Below are 16,694 nucleotides of genomic sequence, written 5' to 3'. Positions count from 1 at the left end.
ACGAATATCTATCAACGGAATTTCCCTTTTTCAATTATTGATGAGAACAACTGAACCGTATTTTACTTTCACCTATATTTACACAAAGATAAACTGATTTCGTGTCTACTCTGCAATTTTTGGTACCAATAACGATTTTATTGATGTCCAGTATTGTAAGAATATCCAAACAAACCAAAATAAACATAATGTTTTTATACCAGTTTTGTCCAGAAATATTAAAATGGTCCATGCAATGTCTATCCAGGGTACAGGTTTATTGATGACGTCACTAGGACTGCCTCGCTCTGCAGAACACGGCCCTGCGTGTACACGAGTAGTGAACACGAAAGTGACCCGAGCAGAAGAAGGTGGACTACTCAGTTTTCACTCTCAGCCCTGAGCCAGTGACTGCCATGCTCGCCACCGCCTTGTTGCTTACTCTCGCCCTCTCTGCTGCGGCTTCTGCTCAGGTTGGCTTTAACTCTCTTTCATATCTCTTTAAAATCTATTTAGCATAAGAATTATTACACCATTGAGGTATATTCGCATTGCCTTCACTTCACTGTGATGTGCCAAAATCTGTTTTATTAAATTGTTTAAACTATATTTATCTACGTTACACTTGGAGATTGTAATACTAAGAGTCCTACGCAGAAACTCCACTCATTAATAAACCAAATATATTAAACTATTTGAGATTAGGGTAAGTTTTGTTTGATATGAGAACATAATAAACAAATCTACAGGAATTACTGTCGTCAACATGTACATTCCAAAGGGAGATTACGATATGAAACTTTCCATTGTTGTGGCTTCTACATTGGCTGAGCTTTAGCGAAGCCTATCACTCGTGGGACTGGGAAATTCCTGTTTGCCTGTCTATCTGCCTGTCTGTCAGCAAGATATCATGAAAACTAACTGACCTTCTGTTTTCATATTTTGCAAGAAGCTTAATTTATATATTACCAACCATGAGTTATATGATAATGCATGTATCTCTATGGGATTAAGCTAAGCGTTAGAGAATATTTATACATTTGTTTTATTGGTAACCATGATGGCAACGAGAAAATGGCAATGAGAAAATAGCAGGATAAATAAGTTTCTAAACAAGCTGAGTAAAATGCTATCAGATTTTAACAAGTGGTATATTAACACATATAGATTATTCATGCAGTAAAAACATTATACAGTGCAATTTAATGTTAAAAGACGTTGATAAGATTTGATTTCAATACACTCCTGCGGTGCAGTACCTACCCAAGCTCACTGAAACTTTTACTATTAACATTGCTATGAAATCTGTCTCAATTAACAAAAATGTGAATGTGTCATGTGACAACATATCTCGATAAAGATCATCTACAGGCTTTAAATTTAGCATGCAACTTCATTTCTACGTAGACCAGAATGTGGTCTATAATAGTGCAAGGCCAACCATGAACTATGGCTGAGTGTCATTGAAGCACTTAGTAGGTTGACACAATTTCTTTTTCCTGCCGTAGGGATGTAAACATTTATTTTCTGTACGAATTTATGTTTGACTATCTGACCACAAGACAGCTCAAGAATGAAATGAGCTGTAAGCTTGAATTTTTGCATGCAACCTTCGAAGCCTGTTACGCGACAAGTGGTCTGGCATACTCCTACCTTGTCCTTATTAAATCAGAAACTGTTAATATTTCAATGTGTTCAGTTTGGACAAGGTGTTTTACAACTGTTACTATTTATTTTCTGTTTTTATTATCGATCATTACTTTTTCTATAAATAATACTTTGTTCTTAATATTTTGAATTTAAAATGCATGTTATCGTCGAATTTTGCTATATTCTGATTTACTTTATAGCTTCCATAAAACCTGCATTTTATGCTTTTATTGTTAATACTACACACGAGTAAATATGCTTGTCGAAACCTATGACTGAGTTGGAATTGTTTCAATAATATTGAATATTGAGGTCATATAAAGTTTAGTCATCTATATAGTACGCAAACAAAAACAAACATAATGACATAATCATAAAATCGTTGAATTCAGATTAGATGGTGCGGATATGGTTGGCCGTGTTAAAGCATATTATTGGAGAGTGTTCACTTTGACTCTTGCCTTTTGCGCAGTCAGTGAGTAATGCCCCTTTATTATTATTAAACAAAATATAACAATAAGTACTAATTATAAATCGATCGAGTAGTTAAAATACAGATGAGCGAAACCTAGCACTGGCACGTTCTCGAGAGAAAGTGTGCGTGTGCATGTGTGTGAGTGAGTGTGTCGTGCAGCGCATCGTAGAGCGACCACAGCACGTGTCACGTCGCGACTTGGCTAACGCTCCGCTCTTTGTCATCGTAACGAGAACTGATACTATTTACTTGTTAATGCGGTTTAATATCCACATTAATGAGATTTTTATCAAATTAAACAATACTAACATTTGTGACAAATGCATTTTTGGCTGGTAGTATGCATACGCGTAATATTTGCAGCGTGTACTACGTGATAGTAAGTTAATTCGAGAGCGATGAGTGCTTAACATAATAGTATAGCCGTGTATTGGTTTTCAAGATAAGCTAATGAAACACATACCCATGAAAATAAAAATATTTACTATGTTTGTGTTTATGTTTAAAGTGTTAATCTAATAGCTTCTATCTAAACCACGTTCAGAAATGAATATTTTCATAGTATGGTTTTATTTCTGTAAAACTGTACATATTATGGTTCGGAAGTTCACTGACAACCATACACTGTATACGTCAGTCATATTTATCTGTAGAGGGAACCGCTACTGCACTTCTTTATATGTTAGCTATTATATTATAGCTAATCAATTCCCACATAATTAGGGTATATTCTACACCTAAATTAATTGTGCTAATCTCCGATAAATGTATTAGACGAACAACCCGACGTTCCTCTTCAGTTGGCCGGCCGTGATTACCAGGCAACATAACTCCTCGATGACCTTCAGTTCGGTATCATTTCATCTACGTTGAGTGACTGTTGGAACGTAAAGTGTGTTACACGAACGGCTCGACGTTCCTCCTCAATTGACCGGCCGTGATTACAAGGTCGCAGAACTTCTCGGGGATCTTCAGTTCGGAATCATTTAATCTACGTTGGGTGACTGCTGGAACGTACAGTGTGTTACACGAATGACTCAACGTTCCTCCTCAATTGACCGGCCGTGATTACGAGGTCGCAGAACTTCTCGGTGATCTTCAGTTCGGTACCATTTAATCTATGCTTTGTGACTGCGGGAAGGTCTAGGGTGTTACTGTACACGATCGACCTGATACTCCTTCTCAGTTGACCGGTCGTAATTACGAGGTCGCAGATCTTCTCGGTGATCTTCAGTTCGGTATCATTTAATCTACGTTGAGTGACTGGTGGAACACTTGTCCTGATTGTATCAGAGAATGTTACGTCCTGTTGTATTATAGATAGTAATAGCAGCCTTGGTATGCTATACTTACTTGCACTGGATTGCCCTCCTTCACCATAACTAAGAGAGTTCAAGAAGCTGGAGACAGGGAACTGAACTGGTAAAGAGAGGAATTCTACTCTGGTAATAGGAATGGTAAACGGATAATAAACGTGTTTGCGCTGGCGTATAAGAATAACCATGACATGTAACAATGGAAAATATCCGAAATTCTGCTATCCTCTCAAAATCGTCCACCGTCAAAAATGTACTTTAAAGAAATATATATGATAACAATCGTTACAATTTTCGTAGTATTTACTTATTGACAAAAATAATTGTTGTTTTAATGATTAAAGAATGAATAAAATGAAAGTTTTAAATACATTTAAAATTAATCTTTAACATTTATAACTCGTACTTGAAAGCAGAAAACAATTAAAATACACGTTTCATTAATCGATAATTTGTGTGCTGATTTCAGTCACAACGCTCTTGTAAATACTTTACACTTAAATGTATAAATTAATCACCAGATTCTAACAAGACGAAGTGGGCTCAGTATCCTGAGATAGTCGGATGACCGAGCAGCTTACCGTTGTTGTATAACTGTGAAAGTGGGCTTAACTACTCGGCCGCGGGGTCGTCAGACCGAGCTGATGGGCTTGGCCGTGTCTTCCTCATCTCCCGGTATACATTATCGCTTCCTCGGGTCGCGGCCGGTGAGAGGCTTCTCGATCGTGAATTATCAACTGATAACTGCTTGTTTAATATTCACTGTATAATATAAAGTACTCGGTTTCAGTGATTACATGAGCCTTGTCATAGAGTCAAAGTCTATTTATGAAAAAACTAGCACTTACCTGCGGCTTCACATGCTATTGAGCACGTGCATGAACACTTTATAGTTCAAGTAAGTTATATTTCCGACTCCAATGTTGAGTTTGGTTTGTTGCTACGATCAAGAACATATGTCAAAAATTGTATATTTAGGAGAATTTTATTGTGCCATATTTGATGTTGCCTTGTTTCTTCGGCCAAGGAAATGTTTATATATATATATATATATATATATATATATATATATATATATATATGTCTGAGAAGTCTACTTTCGGCCATTGTAATTTACTTCTCGTTTAAGATATTTCTGGTGCCACAATTGAGTTTGTTTTTTACCCTGAACTTATATACACAATGTAAAGATAGGTTTTTTAAGCAATCTTTAAATTTTTAGTAAAAGTGCGCACGCACGCACAGAGATACCATTATATTTTTATATAATAGTACATATAGTTATATATAGTTAAATAGATTTCATCCATGAATTTTAATATAAAACTAGATTAATCTAGTCAAAATTAACAGTGATCTAAAAAACTAAGAAACATTTAATAACGGCTAGTAATATGAAGTTTTCAGTAACAATATGTACATTCTAGTCCTGAACTAGAACTTACAAGCAATTATATACACAGTCCAAGCAGGCAATTTATTAATACAATGTATTACATATTCCATAGTACAGTTTGTGTGATATGTCAGACTATTGGTCTATGCATTGAAATGTTGGTTTATTTACTCACGTGCATTGTGAATGTGCATATTTTCATTGATGACAATTCATATACATTTTCATGTACATTAATAAACTGAAAATATTAAAATTTTCAAAAGTTTAACGAATAAGAGACGACCAGTCAAACACATTGAATTAATTAATTTTTTCAATCAGTAAACTGCCACTAACTAAAGGTGAGTGTCTACAGGAAAGCGAAACAGCTTAAATAGAACTCAGAAAGCCCAAAATATTTTATTATAAGATATCTTCATAAAATATACATCTTAATTTCCACGTAATATAACTTACCCAAGAATTCTTTTTAAAAACTAAATAATTGTGGCATCACAATTTAATTTCGAATCAAGGTTGTTTCTTAATTGTTTCACTTACGTATGTTCTATATTTTTTATCAGAAGTCAAATAAAACTGATTACATTTCTTCGTGGTTATAAAGCAGAGAACCAGTTTACTGCACTATTATGAGCTTAATTTGAAATCACCAGCAGAGCCGTGCTAGCTTGGTGCCTAGAAAGCAGTGATGTAACATCAGCATAGCAAATAACTGCATCAGACATCAGATTGCATGGCAGGCAGATGATGATAGTGAAGAAAAACCGGTAAATAACTAAGCCTAGCGGAACACGTACTATGTAATTATTTTCAAAATAAAATTCATTAACTTTCACTTCTTTCACTTCATAAAATTATGTCATTTATAAAATATTAAATGGGATACAATAAAATGTTTTTCTTACATAACACAAAAAACCAGTACGGTATGTTTTTTATTTTTAAAGTACTTAATAATTAGTTTATAATTTCAAGCGTGATTTGTGGGATTTTAGTTGTCTTTGCGAAATAAACTGGCTGTTGATAAAAAATTGCGCTTTTCATAATTATAATTCGATTGGTTGTAAGGAGAGTATTAAAATACAATTTGTGGACAACTATTTAATTGTTTAGTCAAATGTTAACTGGGCTGCGATGCGGAAACAGGTTTTAATTGATAATAATATGGAGATATCCTCTTTGGCCATTTCATCTTCCGGTTTAGTAAATCTACTCGTCGTAATTCAAGTTTACTTCTTTCTATATTGTGTTCTCACTTTAGCCAGCACATGTTAAATGCAACCCGAATCGGAATCAGGTATAACAGATCGCCAGATATAGAAGTGGTACAGCCAACCATGTCTTATTATGTACGAGTATAATACATTAATTGTCTATTAAAGCTAATAATTATTCGTTCTCAGCAGCTTGAGCAGCAACTGCAGCAGCAATCTCAGCAGCAGCAGTCTCAGCAGCAACGACAGTCTCAACAACAAAAGCAACAAGACGTTAAAGAGCAGCTGCCGCTGTGTGTACCGCCAGCCACCGCCCCCGCCAAACTGGAGGCTGTGATAGAGCAGTGTCAGGACGAGATTAAACAGGCTGTCCTTGAAGGTAACCTGAAAAAACACTATCCGCACCAGTCAGAATATTTTCTTCTGTAAGTTTGGAAGTAGGTCGCCTGTCCATTGAGGCGTTGCTATTGTGTGAGGGGTTAAATTATGAATGTAATTGTCCAGAATAACTAAATTTTATAACTTTTGGGAAATATCCTTCAGTCGTCAAATTACCAATCTGTACTTGCGGATGAAATAACTTCCGGTAATCACCAAGGAAGAGTCAGTCAGTAAAATCTATTCAATAAGTTCTCACTCATACTCGACACAAGTACACGCAGTATGAAGGTCGTGGCGAGGAGGCCAGCGAGTTCGCACCTCCATTGTTCACTGTTGTTGGACGCGGAGGGCGGTATTGCGGGTTATATCAGCTGTTTCCGGTGCGGTGGCTGATACACGCTCAGTACCAATTAGGAACGTGTTGCCTCACACTTGCCTCATCCTCCTCCAGCATACATTAGTCTTGTGATGTAAAAGAATGATTTGCACCTCGCACACACACTCTACATCACATTACAAGTAAGGTGGACTGTAGAGACTTACAGCAGCACAACTCATTTTGATTAATTTTAAACTGACCTATCTAGTCCCTTGAGTGCATTTTTTATCGTAATCTTGTATTTTTTATAAATCACTAGCTGTTTCCCGCGCCTTCGCACGATTTTCATAAGCTTTACTTGTGAATTATATTTCCATCGCCGGTGTAGAGTTTGCCTTGTTGCCACGATGAAAAAGATATGTCAAAAGTGTTTGTTTATAGCCATTGTACACGCACACATACGTTATTATAAAGTGGTCTATCACGCAAGCTTTAAGTACAGAAATCTATTTTAAAGAAAAATATACGTCATAACTTAGCGCCTTCAAATAGTGTTTGGCTATTTAATACATGTAACTGTCTCGTAATTGCAGTTAATAATGTGTAGACGATTTGAAAACTTATCTTTTGTAGCGCCACCTGGTGGCAAGTTACATCAATGGGAATATCATATGAACCTTCCTGTGGAAAAATAGATATACATAAAAATTCCATAATGATCGGTCAAATAGTCTAAAAATGTCGGACATACAAACATCCTCTTATATGTATGCATGTCTGATATATATATATATATATATATATATATATATATATATATATATATTGTATATGTTATCTATAAAAATACCTATATATAGATATTATTAACGAATATACAGTGTAAGGTCTCAAAATAGTTTTTAATACTATAATTTAATTATTCTGGTTACACAGTGAATGTACCATACAGTTTAGTTTTTACAAACCGATTTTTCCGGGAAGATGGGAATAAATATGGATGTCCTACAAGATGCAAACCAATAACAGTAAAATCTAGTCTTCATCAGCCAATAAAAATTAAAAAAAACTGCATAAAAGGTGATAACTATTTAGTTTAAAACATGCCAAGATAACATTAATTCTCAAATGAAGTTTTTCTTTATAATTCTATGAATGTTAGATAACTCAGGAAATAAGTTAACCCTTGTATTACATGAAAAATCTATCAAGCAAGTCTATTTCAAATAATATTTACATCTAAAGTTTCTTATCAAACTTTATTAAATATAGAAATTTGAGTGTGATGCAAATCTTACCATGTGATCCTTCATGAGAACAGGTTGTAGAAGAAATTAATTTTGTAACAGTTTAACAATTATTTGTAAAAATCAAAACTATAATTTTTGTTTCATCATTTGTATCCTATACTATTCTCAAAATAGATGCACACACACACACACACACACCAAAGTATCATAAACAAACATTACTTGAAGATGATCAATGTACCTAGATGAGCACTGCAGGGTTTTGATTATGCTTGAAGAAAGCTGGATCAAACAGCAGGACCTGCAGCAAGCAGGACAGTATCACAGGCGAGAAGACTGATAGCTTAATATCTGATATTTTATTTTGTATGACAGAGGCCCTGCAGGTCTTGGGCGATGCAAGCAGAAAGCTGGTAGTGACCAGCAACACCCACAGAAAACTAGAGACTCACTGGCAAGAAGTTGCGGATTTCTGGGTTATCTGATGTAATCTGATATTTTGTTTTGTATCACAGAGGCCCTGCAGGTCTTGGGCGATGCAAGCAGAGAGCTGGAACTGGCCAGCAACACCCGCAGTAAACGAGAAACTTTCACTAGCGAGGAGCGACGTATTGCTGGGGTAAAAAATGCCAAATGATAATTGTACAGCTTCACTTTTATAAAGTATTAAACAATGAATATTTTTTTTTGCCATCCTAATAAACCATTGGCTTGTGCGAGGATCTTATCAAACAGAATAATGGGGAGATTTGATACAGTATATAGTGTTATGGTACTGATGAAAGGTGCTATGGTCACAGACAGGATTTAAATCTGATTCTAACTCAAATCCAAAGTCTAACATCTAAGACCGCTCGGCCATAGGCACTCCAAAAGAAATACAAAAATTAGAAAGGGTATGATAGAACATGTAATTGACTTTAAAGTCGCAGGCCAACATAACTCAAGTTCATTTTTGTTTTTTACATTTGAAGTTTAACTACGGCTCCTATTATGAACCTGAGGATAGAGTCAGTTATTTTACTCATAAACTTGATCCTTCATACAGTATAGATTTGGATGCATTCAGATTATGAAGAGAAAGTGTATGTATTGCACAGGGACTTGGTGTTCTCATAGGTTCCAAGCTGTTCTCTCAATACGTAAACAGTATTACTGTATTTTAAAAACTAGGATGAAGTTAGGTCTAATATTGCCTAATTTTCAGCAATATGGATTCTTTCCTGAAACATTAGTGATCCTCACCTTGGATATACCAAGGAGTGAGCTGGGTAGAGTAAGTGTGCTGAGAGACCCTTCAATTCCTGCTGTTTTTTTAGATCTCTACACTTTCATCAGTAGAAAATATAGATATCATAATTCTATCATGTTGGATTCCTTTTGTAAGAGAGAACTTTTATTTACCACAGTTTCTATGATCTGGTCTCTTTGTAAGCCAAAATTTGAATTCAGCTTTTGTAATTCATTTCTTAACCCAAAAAGTTTATCTTCTTGTAAATTAATTGTGCCAAAGAGTGTTCTTGCTTTGTTTTAAGTTGCCAAAGACTTTGACTTTCTCTGAAGGTCAGAGCCAACTCAGGCCTCAAAAGACTAGTAACACCAGCAACACTGATAAGTATTGATTACCTCTGGGGGTAATTTTGTAATTATCAAAATGTGTCCTTGTGCTTATTGGCTCTGGATTCAAAAAACCAGGATTTTAAGACTGAAGGGGTTAGTTCCACAAAATAAGTTAGTTAGTTCAGTGGCAGCCCTGGTCAACTGACGCCGTCCATTTTGCTGTTTGACACAAGACAGACACAAAGAGAACTTTGGTATTGGCCTTGGTCTTGTTTTATATTTACAGTTGTCAACTGCATTTGATGGAACGTTCACTACCCACCATCTGTGACCTGTCCAGTATCTTAGACAAAGGACAGCTATTTAGATGTGAATTGAAGGTTCTCTTAACAAATTTAAAAGCATTAAACATTCTTCTTCACAATAATGTCATCTCAAAAAAAGCTATAGTTAATTGCAGTATTGTTTAGGTATTCAATGTCTAGATAGCAACTAACATATTTGACGATAATTTACATTCAGAATAACTTTACAAACTTTATTCTCTTAGCTTATACATGGAACGTAAGAAAGACACTAACAATATATTATGTAACACAAGCTAACTATGTGATACGTATAGTTATTTTAATTTATGTTGCAGTGTCTCCTGCAGTGTGTTTACAGAAAAGTAAAAGCGGTAAGTACAAGTATTTTACAAAGTATTTAAACTGTTCAGTACTAATGACACCTTCAGCTCTCATTCAAACAAAAAGTTTAATTAGAGGATAAACAGGTGTGATTAGACTTGTTTGCTTCAGTCCTTTTCCCCCAAACACCCTGCAGCCAAGACAAAGTTTTAATTAGCTCTAGGCTACACTCGTAATCTGTGCCAAACCACTGGACAGAATCAAACATTTGTAGTTTATCTGTGCCTTTAACTTGGTCTGGAGCCACACTCACCCACACCTACAGATCTATCTTAGATTCAATGTTATTAATATAATTTGATACAAGTACATATTCATTTCATATAAAAAATGCATACATATCCTTATATCCTTAACCAAATAGTGATTTTCCCTAATTTGTATTGTTATAGGGATTGTTTTATTGCATTATATGTTATATACACTACAAGATGCCTAAAAATTAAGTATTTAACATTCATGAGACTTAAGTTCTTTTCTAACCCTATTCCTTACATTATAATTATATTTGTTTAAAGTGACATAATACAGATTTTACAAACAATAATTGGTATAACTGTGTTTGAACTTCTATAGAACTTATATAGTTCTAGCCAACTGTCATTGTCAATCTCATTAAAGAATAATTATTGACAAAAAGTACTTACTTCGCAGGGACTTGAACCCAAGATATTTTATTTCCTAGGTGAGCAGTACACCAAAGAGCTGTTGATTTTTGTGATTTAATATTTTGTATATGGCTCTATCCTACACCTAAGTTTAAACAAGCAAAGTTAACATACGGTTGGAAGACCAAATACTTAAAAAATGATATAAATAACAATATAAACACTTAATCAAATTTTCATGTTAGCAAGCTCACCCGACAAGTGATACATTTAGAATCAATTTTAGTTCAGTAGTTTCCATGTGATGGATTGGACATTTACGCATGTAAACTTTTATGTTTACAATAATGGTACAGTAGAACCCCTCATATCCGGCCACCACGGGACCGAGCCCCTGGCCGGATAACGATTCGGCCAGATAAACCAACCTACAGTACACAGCACTTGACGAAACAAAACAATTGTACTGTACTGTACTAACCGCACTGGAAATAATCAACAAACTGTTTACAGGTTAAACCTATTAGCTCAACTGAGGACAACACAGGAAAATGTAAACAAATAGATACACCAAAATAACGCAAGAGTCGTGGGAGACTAGTGCGTGCAACTGTGCGTCTGCAAGCCGTGGTAAATAAATTTCGATATTGGCTTCCGGGAAGTGGCCGGATAAACCGAGGTGCGGTAAAACCGAGGCCGGATATGAGGGGTTCTACTGTAGTAGACAGCAGAAAAAGTATAAACATTCATCTTGTATTTTTTTACTCTTACGACCATACATGTCCCATTCTTTTTATTCTTTATCTTCTTCTCACCATAAAAACTTATATTTAAGCCATTAGTAGAAAGTAAGTGAAAATTCACCCTATAAAATGTATTTTTTGATAGTATATAAATAATGAACATTTGTTGATAGTTTTAAAAACCATTCAATTGTTGTTGGTTTTTAAATATGTTTCTTGACATATTTTCTTCTATAGAATACTCTTAGAAACTACTCACCATCCAGCAGGAACAATCTGCTTGTTGATAGACACAATATTTTGACAATTAGAAAAAATCATTTCTACCTTCGGACAGGTTTTCATCTCTGTTTAGTTTGAAATATACTATTTAGTTCATCACACTACTTATTTATTACATAATGAATAACTTTCCAGGTGGATGAGAATGGCTTGCCTACAGTATCAGGTTTGGTACACCTGTATAGTGACGGAGTGTCAGACCGCAACTACTTCCTGGCCACTCTTCAGGCTGTACATCAGTGTATGACACTTGCGAACAACCGGAGAGCTTTCAACACTCAAGTTGAGGAAGGTAATCAATCAATCTTCTCTGGTCCGTCATAACTACATTTCATGTACATTACGTGGTTCAGACCATGTAAAAATATTACTAACACAATTAACTAGGCCTATCATAAGACGTTTAAGAGATTTTTAAACATCAGGTTCAGGAAATATCAGTCATAGAAGAACACAGGTACAAAATTAAAAAAAAAACAATTGAATTCTATTACAATTTCAAACAGTTATTAAGGATAATAAGAGAAAACATAGAAAGAATCAAGAAAGAAATTAGTTTCAACAAAGATAGCATCAAATTCTCAAAAAGTTGGCAGCCCCTTCCACTCACATGCTCATATATTATTGAATTTTTTAATTTTACATAAATATGACTTTTCACAGTGAGACTGAAATATTTTTGGTCAAGAAACCGCTGTGTAAGCCTAGAAATAGGATAGTAATTTGAAGAATAAATGTTGCTTGTCTTGGTATATTCTGGAGCATAAAACTTCCCCAAAAACCTAATTTCAATTTTTTTTTACAAATAATGCTTTTAATTGCAAATTTTAATTTATGAACATTTAATAGATAGAGAGCAATTTGGCTTGAAATTGAAAATAAGTTAATACTAATTCAAATTAAACAGTTTTATGTACTTATAGAGTGTGTGAATGTATTATTGTAAACAAAATAATTTTATTCTTGTAATATACCTTCATTCGCCTCTTTTAAACTCTTTAAAAGCCAATTTAGTTTCCATAATTTTACCCATAATAGCCAAGGTATATTGAGGGCGTAACAACCCTTTAACTTCCAATACTTTAGAAAAGTAGGTTCCACAGATCTAGAAACATCCACGGTTGCAGTTTTACATTTGCATGATAATTATGATAATAAGAATGGTAGTAATTTTGATCATCACACGTATTTATATATCTCTATTCTACATGTGTTAATTACTTCTATTATATATATACTAGCAGTTACCCGTGGCTTCGCACGCAATTTCCTGTTGAAAAACAGTACACTATATTCACGTATTCTTTTTCTGTCACATTCTTAAACACTCCTGAGATAATTGATAGTCGTTCCTTCCTGAGCCTCTTGGGCGCATTATGAAGGTATGAACCATATTTCTTGCATCTGTCTTCTGTGGTTTTTTCTAGGTGTTGATAACTTATTCAGTACAATTACTTTATATAAATGAATGTCGATAAACTAATTTGGTTATAAAGAATCAAATTCCGTTTGTTAAAATTAATTTTCTGTCTAAGATATTTCCAGTATAATTGTGGAGTTTGCCTTGTGCTCCGAGCAAGAAAATGTATCAATGAAAACCAATTTCGATCATAAAGCGTCTTCTTTCGGCTCTTTTCATTTACCTTTGATCTAACCAAATTCGATTACCTTATGTACAAACTTTCACTGCATTTTCATTGCATTAGATAGTTTATTGATCATTGGTGCAATCTAAATTTAAAATTAGGTAATAACTTTTTCTATGCAATCTGCATTACACTACTAATCAAGCATTTTACAATGATAATTTTCTAAATTTGTAATGTAAACAAATGTTTCTGCCTCTTTTATGAACTTTAGCTGCAATTATTAACAGCTGTTAAGTATCAGTTCATTTTGTATTACGTGTTGCAGCGCAGTCTGGCGGATCGAAGGTAAAACATTCTAAAATCAACGACTACTTAGAAATTAAAAATTAATGAATAAAACATTTTTCAGTGGACCAAATTGCAAATCTAAACCATTCTCGAATCCCATTCAACACACACAAAATTACATCAAAATCGGTCCAGTCGTTTAGGAGGAGTTCAGTCACATACACACGAACACAAGAAATATATATATATATAAAGATATATTTGTGTGTGTGTGTCTTGTTCTCATTTTGCTGGCTAACTGTATAGTGACTAGCTCATGAGGTCCTGCTCCCCAAGAATTGTCACCACCCTGCATTATCCGCCTACGTTACTACACAAGCTAATACCACCCGATTTGAAATTAAATATGAACTCAACTTTAGATGTTGTAATATCGTTGCTGTACTAAACCAACTGCAAAATCTTGAGTTTCCTATAATCAGTGATCCTCTTTTAAATGAGGCCTTTACTACATTCAACAACACTTTAAGGTTCATTATAGAGATGCATACACCAAGGAAGAAAATCAATACCTCTAATTTCCCAAGGATAGGGGGAATATGAGACTAATATCAGAAACTATTGCCCAATTCTCATTCAAGCCACTATAGATAAAATCTTGGAGAGTATTGTCCTGGACTATCTCAATTTCCAATTAAGAACATGCATGTCTGAAAATCAGCATGGGTTTCTCCATAATCGTTCTACTACATTAAACCTGCTTGTCTTCCAGGAATTTATCATGTTAGCCTTTCTTAATTACCACCAAATAGATTTCGTTTATCTTGATTTCTCAAAGGCATTTGACAGGGTTCACTACCATTTACTAATCACCAAATTAGCCGGATATGGTGTTCAGGTTTCTATGCTTTCCTGGCTGGATCAAGTCTATGTTATCTTCATAGCATAGACTTGATCGATAATTGTGATGGCAGCTCTTAAAGCCTTTCCCAGTCTTGTCAGGTTTTCGCCAGGGATCACATTTGGGTCCCTTGTTCTCCATTTTTTAAAATTATGACATCAGTTCTGACATTTCTTTGAATTACCTCATGTATGCCGATGACATAAAGATATTCTCAACGGTCAGCAATGTCGAAGATCTAGAGGTCCTCCAGAGTTATCTGGCTAATATAGTGGACTGGTGCAGTTCTAGTTCTGTGGAGCTCAACATCTTCAAATGTCAAGTTATGTCCTTCGGGCATGGCGGTATTACTTTACTCTTCTACTACCATATAGATGGAACATCCCTCAAGAGGACATTTAAGATGAAGGATCTTGGAGTCATCATGACTCCTACACTCAGCCTACATGAAAACTTGGCCCATGTTATTTCCAAAATAAATAAACTCTTGGGCTTCATCTTCCATTGAAACAGAAACTTCAGATCTCCTCTGTCACTGATTTTCTCTTCAGGTCCTTGGTTTAACTGTAATCGAGTATGTTTCACCTATGTGATGACCTTATAAAATTGGATATATCAATATGCTTGAATAAATCCATGTAGGTTTTATCAGAATGCTGGGTAGTACACTGGTTATGTGTATCTCAAGATCCCTGTCACTATTTTGGAGGTTCTGTGAGTTGCAGTACCCACAGTTGTACAAGATCTCTGATCTCAGCCTGCTCTTTCAACTGGTGAACAGCCTTATTTACTGCCCAAATACTTATTTCAATTTTCCAAATAAGTTTCCAGCGGAGATGTCTGTCTACAAAGCTACAGCTATAATAGAGGTCTGTCGAGGTTCATGAGGAAGGGAAGCCTAGTGTTTTCTGAGATCGACTTCTTCGGTGCTCTCTTGCCTCATTTAAGAAACAAGTTCATAGAGTGTTATTGAAATGAGATTCAATCCACTTCTCTTTTATAGTGTAGAGTCAGTGCTTGACTTGTATTATATTCAATACATCAATATTCACCCTGTCACCATCAAAATTAGCGCTATTTTTTGTTTTGTTGTAATAAACTCAATTACGTTTTTAATCAGGAGTTGTTATATAATTATTTATTATTCATCATTCTGCAATCTATTTTTTATATTGCTATTAATTTATCTTGTACTGCTTCTAATATATATTTTGTTATCAGTTTTTAGTTTATCTTGTTATTATATTGTAATTCATGGTGTTGCCATTGAAAGGAAATAAATAAATATTACTCATGATTTTGTATTATCTTCTGCTTGTGTAGATGCAGGTTACACATGTGACTTGGCCTACGACATGTTCAACTGTGTCAGCGAGAGAATAGAATCTGTAAGTATATTGACTCAATATAAAACGATTATAAATGTTTAAAAATCAGAGCATTATTTAAAAATGTATTCACTTGTGACAGACTTTGTTACAGCCTTATAATAGTGAAACACCTATAAGGCCTAATTTGCCTATAAGGCCCAGGTGGTGGCCTTATTTTTCTTCTACCACTTGGAATGAAATGTTACGATATAAATGGGTATGTTAAATGTAAATTGGTGTTTACCGTTGAAATAAATAAATAAATAATAAACAGCTAACACTATAATATGTATTAAAAACTTGGTGTAAATTTAAGGCTTTGAGGGTTAATTGATATTGTTGATTTCAGATCTGTGGTAGAGCACCTTGAGAGAGCTGCAGACTGTCAACACAATCCTATTATTTAAGCGATTAATCACTGTTCATAACACAATAAATTACATCATATGGGATGATCCTAGACATACGATATCATCTGTCAACACAATCCTATGATATAAGCAATTGGGGGTCGTTAACGATTGACAAAAGATAAACTTTGTTCAATGCTACTAAATGCACAATTTCATCCGGCAACCTCCAGGCTTTTTTTTACTATATGACATTATAATTCTACTGAAAGGCTACCTACACTAATCTGTAATAGAAGCAATTAATGACATTTCATTAATTATTGACAAA

At 34.6% G+C, this 16,694-nt stretch overlaps 1 protein-coding gene across 2 annotated transcripts; it reads left to right on the top strand.

The window, feature by feature from the left end:
• The first annotated feature begins 306 nt into the window (after positions 1–306).
• On the top strand, positions 307–16,475 carry LOC124357200 (general odorant-binding protein 70). Of its 2 annotated transcripts, none has more exons than XM_046808738.1 (7): positions 307–452; positions 6,226–6,412; positions 8,499–8,602; positions 10,187–10,222; positions 12,001–12,157; positions 15,967–16,031; positions 16,363–16,475. In XM_046808738.1, exons 1-7 carry the CDS (start codon positions 396–398, stop codon positions 16,381–16,383), a joined length of 627 nt encoding a protein of 208 aa, XP_046664694.1. In that variant the 5' UTR covers positions 307–395; the 3' UTR covers positions 16,384–16,475. The 2 variants fall into 2 exon arrangements, with proteins under 2 accessions (XP_046664694.1, XP_046664693.1); XM_046808737.1 differs by having other exon boundaries at positions 308–452; positions 6,223–6,412.
• Positions 16,476–16,694: the final 219 nt, after the last annotated feature.

This window comes from Homalodisca vitripennis, chromosome 3 (genome assembly GCF_021130785.1).
Source record: "Homalodisca vitripennis isolate AUS2020 chromosome 3, UT_GWSS_2.1, whole genome shotgun sequence".
In the NCBI taxonomy this organism is placed as follows: Eukaryota; Metazoa; Arthropoda; class Insecta; order Hemiptera; family Cicadellidae; genus Homalodisca; species Homalodisca vitripennis.
The sequence above is the reverse complement of the archived record's forward strand: the minus strand, read 5'-3'. Positions and strand labels throughout refer to the sequence as shown.

Coding starts and splice junctions, on each gene's coding strand:
- LOC124357200 (XM_046808737.1), top strand. CDS start 396: ATGCTCGCCACCGCCTTGTTGCTTACTCTCGCCCTCTCTGCTGCGGCT. Junction 6,413..8,498: donor TAAACAGGCTGTCCTTGAAG/GTAACCTGAAAA, acceptor TTTGTATCACAG/AGGCCCTGCAGGTCTTGGGC. Junction 12,158..15,966: donor CAACACTCAAGTTGAGGAAG/GTAATCAATCAA, acceptor CTGCTTGTGTAG/ATGCAGGTTACACATGTGAC.